Here is a 13,893-nt window from a genome sequence, read left to right on the forward strand (position 1 = left end):
ATTTTAATTAAATTAAATATTAATAATAAAAACTTATTTAGTTCAAAATAAAAATATAAAAATTTATTTAATTTAAAATAAATATAAAAATTAATTAAATAAAATAAAATAATAAAAATTTATTTATTTACTTTAATAATTTAAGATTTTTTTAGATGTTATATCTAATAAATTTTGCAGAATATAAAATCCGAATAAAAGGCCGAAAGAAAGAAATTACATTCACTTAGAGCCAAACATGCCGCAAAGTCGTGTTTGTTTGAAATGCATTATAACTGGTTTAAACAACGCGATCAACCCTCCGCCATTTTGGCTACGGCAAACACATACTACTTTTCTTGATTCGGACCCATCAAGAAACACCTTCGACTCTCCCTCAATTGAGCAAAATTCACCCAGCGAGAAAAAGCATATTAAAAAAAACCCCAAAAAAAAGAAAAATAAAAAAGGAGAATTCCTTTTTTATCCTTTGGACGTCCGGCGCCGTCGATTCGCGTCCGATTCTCGTGATGGTAAGCCTCCGCAACTGCTCTCCCTCTTGGGCTCTTTTTGTCTATCTCTAACTGAAATTGTATTTTCCGTTTGGTTCCCGAGAGAATGAAAGAAAATTGAAGTGCCGAGTCTAATTTACTAGTAGAGAATTCGTTGCAATAGGGTAGCTAATCACTAGAATTTGGTTAGGGTCATTTCATCATTATCAACAGAGGCCATAAAAGATTCCGGTGCATTAATTGAAGTATATGGATATCTTGGCATTTTGATCGTGTGACATTCCAATTCAATATTCATTTGAATCATATACGAAGTTTAATTTCCGAAACAAGAAAAAGTGCTTTTGAGCTATTTATATATAAGGTTATGAACTAAAAACATTTCGGATGAGACATATAATTTCATAAATGTCCATGTCTATGTTTCATGCAGAGCACAAGTACATGTGTTTTTATATAATTATTATAAAGTTTTTTGCACTTAATTGAGTTTTGTTTTTACAGCTTGGAGAATGTAGGTATTGTAATCCACTTTGTCTCAATGGAGAGTGAAGTCCTAGAGGAGGATGATCAAATAAATAACTGCTGATTGGTTGTGTTGAGGATCTTCCAAGTCTGACACTTATTATGCTTTATTCTAGGTGATCTCTTTCATTTACTTATGATGGATATAGGTAGCACAGAGTCGAATGAACAGCCACAGATGCTTCCTCCTCCACCTGGAACCTTTGTAGATCGTGAAGAACTTATCCAGCATGTTGGTGAATTTTCTGTATCACAAGGGTACGTGGTAACTATTAAGCAATCAAAGAGAGAAAAAGTGGTAGTCCTTGGCTGTGACAGAGGAGGTGTCTATCGTAACAGGAGGAAAACTGTTGATGAGTCCTCTGTTGAATGTATTCGCCGAAGAAAGACTGGTTCTCGGCTTACAAATTGTCCCTTTGAAGTTGTGGGTAAAAAGGATGATGGTTTGTGGGTACTTACTGTTAAAAATGGAACCCACAACCATGAGCCCTTGAAGGACATTGCAGAACATCCTTCTGCTCGTCGATTTTCAGAGAAAGAAGTCTTGTTAATTAAAGAAATGACAGAGGCTGGATTAAAACCTCGGCAAATACTAAAGAGACTGAGGCAAAGCAATCCTGATCTTTTATCGACACCAAAGCATGTCTATAATGTCAAAGCCAAGCTCCGGCAAGGAAATATGTCAGGTAGTTTTTTTTTGCATCACTGTCAATCACTCTCTGATTTGTTTGCTTTTCCTAGTTTCTTTACAGTATTTTGTTATGCTGAGTGATTTCATGTTTGTGTTCTAGTGAGAAACTACAAGTCATTGAGACCTCAGAAATCTGCTGTAAGAAACAATTATTTGTCAGTTATGGAACCACCCTGGAGGCAACGGAACCCTCCGGTAAGCTTTAGATGTTATCCAACATGATCAGCTCACAAAGTTGTAGCCCAACTACTTGGGATGAGGGAGATTTTTAGTGCTTAAGTGAATTATTCTTTGCTGTCTCACTCTTTTCTCTTTATCTCCCTCCCTCCTTGTTGGGTTTTTCTCTGAAGTTACATTGGAATTAAATTCTCTTGGTGCTACATGTCAGAGGGTTCCCAATCTCATTGGGGGCAGATTTGTTGATTCACAGTCATTTGCATCTATTGATGTTATAAACCCTGTAAGTATCACCTTAAAAATTTCTGTTTTGGTTACTCTTGACTATCAAGTCAGCAATCGATGATTGAATTTTCCTTTTTATAATAAATTTACAATATTTGATAGGCAACACAGGAAGTGGTTTCTCAAGTTCCTATGACTACAAATGAGGAGTTCAGAGCTGCAGTATTTGCAGCTAAACGGGCTTTTCCGTCATGGCGTAACACTCCCATTACCACCCGACAGCGTATAATGTTCAAGTTTCAAGAGCTCATTCGGAGAGACATTGTAAATCTCTAGAATTCTATTGTTCTATTCTTGATTAATATCAATCTTTTATTGATGGGAATAATCACTACTGGCGCCCTAGGATAAGCTTGCTATGAACATTACCAATGAACATGGGAAGGCATTGAAGGATGCATATGATGATGTCTTGTGTGGATTAGGTCAGCATCTTTTTTTTTCCTTTTGAGTTATATTTTTCTTTCTCATTTAGTGTTTTCTGTGCATCTTTTTGGTAATGGTTTGCTCTATAAAGTCTTTCATTTTCCCTCGTAGAGGTGGTTGAACATGCTTGTGGATTGGCCACTTTGCAAACTGGGGAATTTGTTTCCAATGTACCAAATGGAGTCGATACTTATGCCATTAGAGAGCCACTTGGTGTTTGTGCTGGTATTTGTCCCTTCGACTTTCCAGCTATGATTCCCTTATTGGTAAGTTTAGTTTGCTAATAGCCCAAGTTCACAGTGTGGCTATCTAATATCACTTTCCTTACTTATTATGGTGCTTAGTAATAGGATTACATGTATTAGTTATGGTCTGATGTTGCTTATCAAAAAAAAAAGAAGTTATGATCTCGTGTTAAAAGAGTGAAACTGAGATCAGAATTGGATATACCTGGATGATTGAATTGGCTGTCTGCTTTGTTCTTTAGTTTTGTTAATCTGTTACAAGAACAGTAGGATACTGGCCTCCCTTGGTTTTACATGCAAAACATTTTAGTCTAGTTGTTTTGGTATGATCCTCTCATTTTTCCCTCAATTTTTCTACATGCAGATGTTATCTATTGCAGTTACTTGTGGCAATACTTTTATAGTGAAGCCATCAGAGAAGGATCCAGGTGATAGTTATTTCATACCATTTACCACCATGAAATTGTAGCAACTTTAACTTCTTCCTAATATTACGAAAATCATATCTCAGACATCTGAAACATGCTTGCCAAGTAAGGAATGCTGTTAAACATGTATTTTTATGGATATACATGTCACACACATAGCAGGAGTGATTTGTTTTAAGCATGGGTAAAAGTCTTGAGTCACACATGGTGGATTGTTTTGAGAAAACTTCTATGCATGTTTGAATGCATTAAATGGTGAGTTGACTCATTAACATATGGCCATATTAAAAAAAAAAAAGAATTGACTTGTTGCTATGAACTTGGAAAAAGGTATTCCAGCCACCTCATATTTAGATGTTGAAAATGTTATGAGCTTTGAAATGCATTTGGAGTGTAGGAGTAAATTTGATGGAGCTTTAAATGAGCTATTCTTAATCTAAACTCAAGCAATTTGGACTATTCTACATCTTTTGTTAAAGGTTTATAAATGAGAATATAAAGCCTGTATATTAAGCAATTCTGACTTGATGGCTCTTGGTGCTTACATAAGGCAGTTATGCTCCGTGTATAACTGATATGTTATTTGGTGGTCTTTCAGGGGCTGCTGTGATGCTTGCTGAGCTAGCAGTGGAGGCTGGTTTGCCTAATGGTGTTTTGAATATTGTTCATGGCACCAATGTAAGTTTGGAGTTTGGACTTAACAGTTGTTCATTGGTTCTTGTCCATTCTCAGTATCCTTCCATTAAATGATTCAGAGGATAAACATGTGACCTTATTTTGTTACCTACAATTTTTTCGACTTAATATATTACAAAAGAAGCTGTTTTTCTGTTGGGTCTATGGAGTTAAATTTGCCATCATATTAATCACTGCCACAATCAAGTTTGTATTTTGATTATTACTATATGCAATATATCTGATTTCTGTTTCCTTTTTCCTGGTCGTGTTTTGTTTTTCTGTGGTTTTGGACAGGAAATCATTAATGATATGTGTGATGATGATGACATCAAAGCTATATCTTTTGTTGGCCCATATACAGTAAGTTATTTCTCAGTCCTGAGTTGCTTTTACAATCACTGTATGCTGGTCCACAACCTTTTTCTATTTACATTTATGATCATCGTTTCTTGACACTTCTGTACTTTTAAGACATTATTTTTACAGTGCATGGTAGGTTAAACATAATTGATTGAGGATTTACTTGTAAATTTGTGAAGCAGACAGAGCTCTGTATCATTTGTAGGTTGAAAGATTGTGTTAATTTGAAGAGGCAGCTTGCTGAGATTAGAGTTTTGCTTTTGGACAGTCTGAACAGTAGCAACATGAATTCTTTTGAATATGTTGGAATACCTAAGGATAAAAAAGGGTGTTAGATCATGAAAGAATGGTTTTAATGTTTAGAACAATGGAAAATTTCAGGTTTCATTTTATAGAGTTGGTGAACATGGCAAAAGTAATAGGCTCAATCCAGCCATATTTAATGTGGAAATCAAACTGCCAAGATATATTTGGAAATGATGCAATCAAAATTGGAACCAACCCTGGTTCATTGACTTTAAATTTGTTGGGAAGGAGATTGAAATGCTTCAGTTGTTGCAACTAATGTGAATGAGTTGCTTTGTCTAGGGAAGCTAACAGCTTTTCTCCACATTTACCCATGCGTAGCTTTTGTGAAATGATATTTAATTTTCCCAACAAGGTAGGGATCCTATCAAAGACCAGGCTAAGTACAGTAGTGCAAGCATAACTGAAATAGAAGGTAGAAAAACCATATTATCGGCTTGCCCTGCTCAGTTAAACACCTGAAAACAGTAAACAGCTGCAACTTTTATACCAATATAGAGTGGCCAAACAGTCATGCTTGAACTTGTGTTTAAAATCATGCAAGTATTTCTGCTGAAACATTGTTCTCTCACATCTCTCACATGAACGTGCTATTAAAATCTGTTCTGGTATTATGTTTGCTTTGTCATGCTTCAATTTTCATATTTTGAAAGGACGAGATGACTTTTAACTTGTAATGACAGGACCAAACATGGTTGTTTGTCTGTTGCTACCTTAGTTTCTGTTTACAATTATTGATCTCGAGCTTTTGGCTTTTTGTATTAGTGTGGGACTTCCTGGAGGATATTTTACTAATGTTACTTTTTTGCATGTTTTTAACTTTTACAAGGTGGGTGCTTATGTGTATTCTAGAGCTTCAGCCAAAGGAAAACGTGTTCAGGTATGTTTTGGAAACTTATCTTGTTTTTTTTTTTTTTTGGCTCAGTACAAATCTGCTGTTTGTACTATAAAAAATCTGGTTGCTGTCTTGTCCTAGCAATAATTTGAGTTCCATGTAAATTTTGCTGGTTGATTGTTGTCCTTAGTGCAACATTGGAGCCAAAAACCATGCAGTTGTAATGCCTGATGCAAGCATGGAGACTACGCTGAATGCTCTGGTTACAGCTGGCTTTGGTGGGGCAGGACAGAAGTGCATGGCACTCAGTACAGTTGTTTTTGTTGGAGGCATGACTCCATGGTAACACTGTTTCTCTTGCTTATATTTGTATCGTTTAGTCAGTTTTTGTTGAACTATTGTTGTTGATTTTAGTTTATGGGTCTTACACAGCATTTTCATACAGCTATTGATTTATGATCGAGTTAGTTCTTTCCCTGGAATGAGCCATATTGAGTTATATCTTGTAGTTGCTCTTAATATATGTCTCCCAATATGTTATCTGATTGTTATGGATTTGATTACTGCATCATCAGTGCCCTTATATTCTTTTACATTTGTAAGTTAACTCATATTCATAGCAAGTGGAGGTTTTCAATCTTTCATATTTCTGTTTATTTCATTTATTTGTCACATGGACCATTGCTCGTAAAACCAGTTTTTATTGATGAGTGAATAAATGGTCATGGATGTAAGGGTTTTTTCTTTTTCTTCCTATATAAATTAGTGCTTTTAATCTGAAAAGACCCAGTCCTTAACTCTGGTCTATACTGAGTATTAATGTGGACATGATCTTTTAATTTTTATAAGAGGCCTCATTCTAAAACTAATTTAGGCTGTTCTCTAAAAAAAAAAGGGAAAATAGCCTACACCATTCAGAGTTGTATTTTCTAGTATCCACAGCCAAGAATCCTACTTCTGACCGCCCTGAATAAAGTATGCTTGGAGTAAGCGATTCAAGTTCTGTAATTGGAAATGCTGAAATTACTTAATTGGCCCCTGTGTTTAAAGTTTAAATCTCATTCAGGCTAATGTGGTTTCATGGTTGGGTGAAAGCTATAGCAGGAGCTTTCCATTGGGCAAGACTTATGGATTTATCAAGAAAAGAAGCATCTAAACGTTCCTTTGACATGTCATTTTCATTTTTTTTAGAACTGTCAACCTATCTCCCTTCCCTTGTTGTTCTTTCTTCCTTGTTAAATTGATGTTACTTGGATTTGTGTGATTGACTTCAGATGTTTGCATGAACTTTTGCTAGGGAAGATAAACTGGTGGAGCGTTGCAAAGCACTTAAGGTACAACCTGGAACAAAACCTGATACAGACCTTGGTCCACTGATTAGCAAGCAGGTACAAGATGATTCAGAGTCTACTAAATTATTCATAATCTACATTAAATTGGGATGGTGAATTGGAAGTCAATTCCTTGGCATATTTTATGCTGTCTGAGGTGATACAATTTACAAATTTTTTGTTAGGATGCATGTAAGGCTTGCTTGTTAAACACCATGTTTTTTTGCCCATCCTTCTCAATTATGAAATCACATTCTTTAACAGTTGTTATGGTTGGCAGGCAAAGGAACTCCTATGTAGATTGATCCAATCAAGTGTTGAAAGTGGTGCGAAACTAGTAGTTGATGGGAGAAATATTGTGGTACTTTATTTGATTATGAGTTCTATCTATTAATTTATGATCTGCTTAAAGTAATTATTATTTATTTTTTTCTTGGCTCAGTAGCTTTCATTGAAAAAGGAAATATTCTGTCCTTGATATCAATGATCCTATTGGTTGAAGTTTTCTGGTGCTTTCTTGTATTTATAAGATGTTATTCATGACACAGAGTTCAAATACCTGAAGACAGATAGCCTGCTTGTTTTGGAGTTTGGACTATGGCTATTAGGGATATTATGAAAATGTCACTGGGATCATCAAGTTTTATTTTTTCTTTTTGGTAGGAGACCCATCAAGCCTTGGTACACAAGGGAAGGTAGCCTTCTTCTTTGCTACTGACCCCCCATCCGCTGCCCCTTTCCCCAAGTACTTAACGTAAGAAAGCGGCATTTAGTTACAGTTCAATGTAGTCACCCAGCTTAAGACCCTGGCCATGCCATTGGAAAAAATAAATTAGGGCATTCCTCCCTTCCATCTCATGTCTGCATGTGTGTCAAAATTAGTTCTGAATGATGGTTCTTGACATCACCATGGCTGAAGTTGGATGTCTTTGCACCTACAACCAGTCAAAGTTACAATCAAGTTGAAAAAACTGAACATCAGAGGATGAAGTGTTAACTCATTAAAATTGCCATCCTGGAGTCTCATATTTTTTCTTAGAATGTTTTACCTCTGAAGTGTGTGAAATTATGCTACAAAAGAATGGCCCCCGATACTGCCAATGTCAGTTGTCTCGGTAAATAACACACTGGAATCTGCTGAGAAACATGCCACATGGCACACCTTCAACGTAGTGTGTTTATGGTGATTTTGGTTTTGAGGAGCATATATTGAAATGCAGTTTTACTTTGAAGTTTGAGAAAGTGTTCAAACAACCCTCATTCATATGGTTACCTTTTGAGTGGCTGTAGGTTCCTGGGTATGAGCATGGGAACTTCATTGGCCCCACAATCTTATCTGATGTCAAGGCCAGCATGGAATGTTATAAGGTATATTGCATTCCTCACAAAAGATGGTCCTTTTGTAAGATATGGTTGCTCTCATGGAAGTAGGGCCTCGAACTCTAGAACCAATCAAAGTACTTAATGACACAATTTCTTGGTTTATACAGGATGAAATTTCTGGCCCAGTTCTCCTGTGTATGGAGGTTTGCTACTTTTTGGACTTTTTCTGTTTGTCTAATTCTCCAATTGGAAGTTTGTTGTGTACTTAAAAACATGCTAAAATGTGTGTTTTATTGTTTCTCAGGCTGATAGCATAGAAGAGGCTATAGATATTGTTAACAGGACTAAGTAATGCCAATTCCAACTTCCCTGGACTCCTTTGTCTTACTAACGTTTGCGGCTTAATATTTTGCCTTATACATGTTACTCTTGCAGGTATGGCAATGGAGCTTCTATATTCACTACATCAGGTATAGCAGCAAGGAAATTTCAAACAGAGGTTGATGTCGGGCAGGTAATGCAGCTCCTTGCAGTGTTTCCCTCTTATACATTTGACAGCACGAAGAAGGCCTAATTTATTTAATTGTGTTTGTTTATTATGTTGATCCTGTCAATTGTTCCCATTTGCCCATTGTTGAAACTGATATTCCTTTTTTTGCTTGAAAATTCTATTTCAGGTTAACATAATGTTTTATTCATTTCTGAAATTGCCTAGCCCTAGCCCCAGCCCCAGCCCCAGCCCCTATGATTTTGCTGCTTGATATGGAAATGTGTTGATTTTCTAATGGGTTTTTTGAATCAGGTTGGCATCAATGTTCCAATCTCAGTCCCACTGCCGTTTTCTTCATTTATCAGCTCCAAGCCGTACATTGCTGGTGATCTTAATTTTGATGGTATATATACGTAGATCCCTTTCAGAAGTTTATTACATTTCATTTGTCTTTCCCAACAAAAATAACTAGAATTGATCTGGTGATATAAATTATCGAAGTTTATAAACTAGTGCGTTATCATGTGAACTTCAGGCAAGGCAGGAATTCAGTTCTACACCCAGATTAAAACAGTTACTCAACAATGGAAGGATCTAGAAGGCAGTGATGTAGCAACTTTGCAAGTGCCAAGTTCGTAGAGTTGATAATAGACTAACACCATATTATTCTAACTTTTTCCCCTTATAATCCCTAGTTGTGTTAATAAAGAAATAAGATCGCAATTTGTATTTACTCCTAGTCCTGCCCCTTGGCTTAATTCCATTTTCTTTGTCATTAATTTTTTATTAATTTCTGCTGTCACGAAGATGATAAAATGGAAATTGAATTGCCCCATTTTGCTTTAATATTAATTATCATAATAGATAAGTGGCTGTGCAAACTGGAATTTGTCAAAAGGAAATAAGCATTGGGTAGATGAACCAAAAGCAATGTTTGGTTTAATTGAATTGTTTTGTTTCTACTAGTATTTGATTAGCTTGTATGTTCTTTGATCTATCTATAAACAATGAAACAGATAGTCTGATTAAGTTTGTGAAATAAAGATTAAGGAGAGACGTCTATTACTTAAAAAGTTGTTATGAATATGTGTGAATGTACATTATGTTACGATTGAATGGTTTAGATTAAATTAAGCAGTTGAGATAGTTCAAAAACTCTGCAGGTTTGACTCGTAAGTATAATTTGATGTGAATTTTTATATTTGATTATATATATAAATTTAAATGTAGATTAAATTGGATTAGATTAGGATTTACTCTATCCAAATTAAATCTCTTAAGTATTATTATCTTATAAATTTTATCTAAATAAGGAGTTATTAGTTTATAAATAGATCTCACATTTCATTTGTAAACACTCTCAAATAACATATTATTACTCCCTCTAAATACTCTTCATAGTTATTCTTTCGAATTATATTTCGTGATATGTTACTGGCACGATTTTTTAATTTTTGAAATTTTGATATTATTTAATTTTCATCATCTTTAGGTTTCAAAAAAAACTTTGTCCATTCATTAAAGTGAATGTGACATAATTTGATAATTATGGTCATGAACGTAAAAAAAATGGTCATGAAAATACGAATAATTTAATAATTATAGTCATGGATGTGGAAGAAGTCACAATCATGATTTCATAATTATACTAATTACGAAGTTGATGAATACTTTTATTGATCAAAAGTAGATTATCGAAAGATACTTTTAACCATTAGAAATTGATGGATACCTTTATTCATAAGAAGTAGATAGATACCTTTACTCACAAAAAGTGAATGGATATCTTTATTCACAAAAAGTGAATGGATATCTTTATTCACAAAAAGTGAATGGATACATTTACCCACTAGAAGTGGATAAGCATTAGAAGTAGATGAATAGTAAAAATATATAAGAAAAAGACATAAATGGATAAAATAAAAGGGATATAGAAAATATCTGTCATTGATATGGCATGAAAGATGTTGATTATACATTATTGAAAGCTTAAAAAAAAATATCGAAACAAATTTTGTTCAAAATGATTTTAACCATATAGTCAAGTGGATATAACACATTTAAATGTTGTTTTTCTTATGCAATGTGATTGGTGATTAAAATATATATGAATGAAATTTCTTAATAATTTATTAGTATATTTTAGTATAATTTTATCATGAATATATTTTTATATATTTTCATTATATTTAAATAATATGTTTTTATTATGTGTTTTAATAGTAAATTATATATCTAATGTTATCTTATATTAATTTGTAAGTTTCTTACTATATATGCATCTTATTTTATTAAAGAAAAAATATGAATATTCATTTAGATTGTACTACGCAAAGAATAGAATGATAGAAATTAATGCTACAATAAATCAGAAGCTTTTCTAATGATTTTAATGTTTGGCGTAATCACTTAGGTCATCCCGAATCAATAATGATAACAAAAATTATTAAAAATTCATGTGATCATCCATCGAAAACCTAAAAAAAATTTCAATCTAATGAATTCTCATGTGTTGCTTGCTCTCAAAGTAAATTATTATAAGACTATCATCAACTAAACTTGGGACTGATCTTTTACATTTTTTAAACGTATTCAGGGTGATATATGTGGACCCATACATCCACCATGTGGACTATCTAGATATTTTATGATTTTTATTGATACATCGACTAGATGTTTATATGTGTGCTTATTATTACCTTGCAATTTGTTATTTGCAAGATTACTCGTTTATATAATTTATTTGCGAGTGCATTTTCTTAGTTATACAATAAAGACTATTCGTTTGAACGATGTTGGTAAATTTGTATCTCAAGCCTTTAGTGAATATTGTATATCAGTTGAAATAACTATTGAATAACTTATTGCTCATGTTTATACACAACATGGTCCAGTAGAAACGTTTATTGAACATTTCCAACTAATTGCAAAGCCATTACTTATAAAAACTAAACTCCTCATTTTTGCTTAGAGGCATGCCATTTTACATGTAGCAGCAATTGTATGCGTCACGTCAATGAGTTATCATAAATTCTCTTTTATATAATTAGTTTATGGTTAAAAACCAAATATTTGCTATCTAAAAATTTTTAGATATGCAGTATATGTCCCAATTACTCCACCACAATATACAAAAATGGATCCTCAAAAGAGATTAGGAATATATGTTTGATACAAATATCCATCTATAATTAAACATCTAGAACCATTAAAAAAAGATTTATTCACGATATATTTGTCGATTATCATTTTGATGAAATAGATTTTTCAACATTAGAGGGAGAAAATAAGCAATTGGAAAAATAAATTTCTTTGAATGCATTATCATTATTTAGTTTTGATCCTCACACAAATTAATGTGAATTTAAAGTTCAAAAGATAATTCATTTGTAAAATATAGTTAATCAGTTGTCAGACGTATTTACTAACCTAAAAAGAATAACTAAATCTTATATACCAATTGCAAATACTCTTATTAGAATTGATGTTTCTGTAAGACAAGGTATGCCAAAAGCATGGAAAACCAATCAGTTCTAAAGATAAATCATTGAAAAAGAAAATGAACAAATATACAATATGGTTAAAAAGAGGAAACAAAAACTTTAAAAGAGACTTTTGACATAATTGATAAAATTTCAAAAGAAATTCAAGTATTTGAAATTATTGAAAATGAAGATATTTCAATAAATTAAGTCATGATGAGAAAAAATGAGACCAGAATAAAATAAACGTCAACAATATTTTACATATAATATAGCGCTCAATATTATGAAAAAAAATGAATGAAGATCTTAAATCTACATCTATTGAAAAATATAAACATAGAAATGATTAGTCAACGTGGAAAGATATAATCAAAGTGGAATTGACTTCACTTGCAAAATGTGAAATTTTTAGACCTGTAGTCCATACAACAAATGGTGTAATACCAATGAGATCTAAATGAGTATTTGTGTGCAAACGAAATAAAAAAATGAGATTGTGAAATATAAAGCATGGCTTGTCTCATAATATTTTACTTCAACACCCGATACTAATTATGAATAAACATATTCTCTTGTGATAGATGCTATTAAATTTCTATATTTAGTTAATCTAGGAATACATAAGAAGATTAAAATACGTTTAATGAATGTAATTGAGCTTATTTATATGGCTTATTTGATATCAATATCTATATGAAAATTGCTAAAGGATTTAAGTTGCCAGAAGTGCACAATTTGATCGAAAAATTTATTCAATCAAATTGAATAAATATGTATATAAATTAAAACAATTCGAACACATGTGGTATAATCGTTATAGTGAATATTTGTTAAAAAAAGGCTATAAAAATGATCTTATATGCCCAAGTGTTTTTATAAAAAATTTTAGATTTTAATTTGTGATAATTGCTATTTATATTAGTAACCTAAACATTATTAGAACTATTGAAGAATTCTAAAATAAAATTACTTAAAGAATAAAATTGTTGTTTATAAAAAGTCATAGATTATTTAAAGAAAGAATTTGAGATGAAAGACTTTAGAAAAATAAAGTTTTGTTTAGGTCTTCAAATTGAATACTTGATAAATAAAATTTTTATCTATCAATCAAATTATATAGTAAAAGTGTTAAAATGATTCTATATTGACAAACAAACCATTGAGTTTACTAATGATTGTAAGGTCAATAAATGCGAAAAATGACTTTTTTTGACATCATGAGGATAACAAAGAACTTCTTGATCCTGAAATATCATATCTTAGTGCAATCAGAACACTAGTGTATTTGGCTAGCAATACACGACTTAATGTATTATTTGTTGTAAATTTGTTAATAAGATATAGTTATTCTTCAACTCAATGACATTGGAATGGAAATAAACATTTACTTCAATATCTCCAAGGAACAATGGATATGGATGTATATTACTCAAATGTATCAAAATTAAATTTAATTAGTTATGCAGATGCAAGATATTTATATGATCTATACAAAGCTTGATCTACACAAAGCTCGATCTTAGACAAATTACTTATTCACATATAGGTACGACTATTTCATGACGTTTTGTAAAACAAATTATAGTTGCTATTTCTTTTAATCATGCAAAAATTTTAACAATTCATGAGGCTAGTCGTAAATGTATCTGATTAAGATCTATAACTCAATATATTTGAAAAACGTATGGGTTGTCAATCAAGAAAAAAATTTCAACGTTATATGAAGATAATACCGCTTGCATAGCATGTCTAAGAAAAATGTGATAATAATGTTTAGCAAATTCGTTTAAGTGATAATGTAACAGATTTATTCACCA

General features: G+C 32.4%; 1 protein-coding gene across 1 annotated transcript; it reads left to right on the forward strand.

Annotated features, from left to right (window-relative positions):
- On the forward strand, window positions 304-9,539 carry LOC18608183 (methylmalonate-semialdehyde dehydrogenase [acylating], mitochondrial). Its single transcript, XM_007042738.2, has 20 exons — window positions 304-512; window positions 996-1,702; window positions 1,808-1,902; window positions 2,096-2,167; window positions 2,272-2,433; window positions 2,516-2,594; window positions 2,707-2,861; window positions 3,205-3,268; window positions 3,867-3,946; window positions 4,241-4,306; window positions 5,442-5,492; window positions 5,638-5,789; window positions 6,745-6,835; window positions 7,059-7,139; window positions 8,069-8,146; window positions 8,269-8,304; window positions 8,406-8,449; window positions 8,537-8,615; window positions 8,904-8,994; window positions 9,127-9,539. The coding sequence occupies exons 2-20, from the start codon at window positions 1,153-1,155 to the stop codon at window positions 9,228-9,230; spliced, it is 2,130 nt and encodes a 709-aa protein (XP_007042800.2). The 5' UTR covers window positions 304-512; window positions 996-1,152; the 3' UTR covers window positions 9,231-9,539.

Source organism: Theobroma cacao, chromosome 2 (genome assembly GCF_000208745.1).
Source record: "Theobroma cacao cultivar B97-61/B2 chromosome 2, Criollo_cocoa_genome_V2, whole genome shotgun sequence".
Classification (NCBI taxonomy): Eukaryota; Viridiplantae; Streptophyta; class Magnoliopsida; order Malvales; family Malvaceae; genus Theobroma; species Theobroma cacao.

Bases quoted from the DNA above. Each gene is read 5' to 3' on its own strand.
- LOC18608183 (XM_007042738.2), top strand. From the start codon at position 1,153: ATGATGGATATAGGTAGCACAGAGTCGAATGAACAGCCACAGATGCTT. The intron at 1,903-2,095 runs GTAAGCTTTAGA...GCTACATGTCAG, and splicing joins GGAGGCAACGGAACCCTCCG to AGGGTTCCCAATCTCATTGG. The intron at 8,995-9,126 runs GTATATATACGT...TGTGAACTTCAG, and splicing joins TGGTGATCTTAATTTTGATG to GCAAGGCAGGAATTCAGTTC.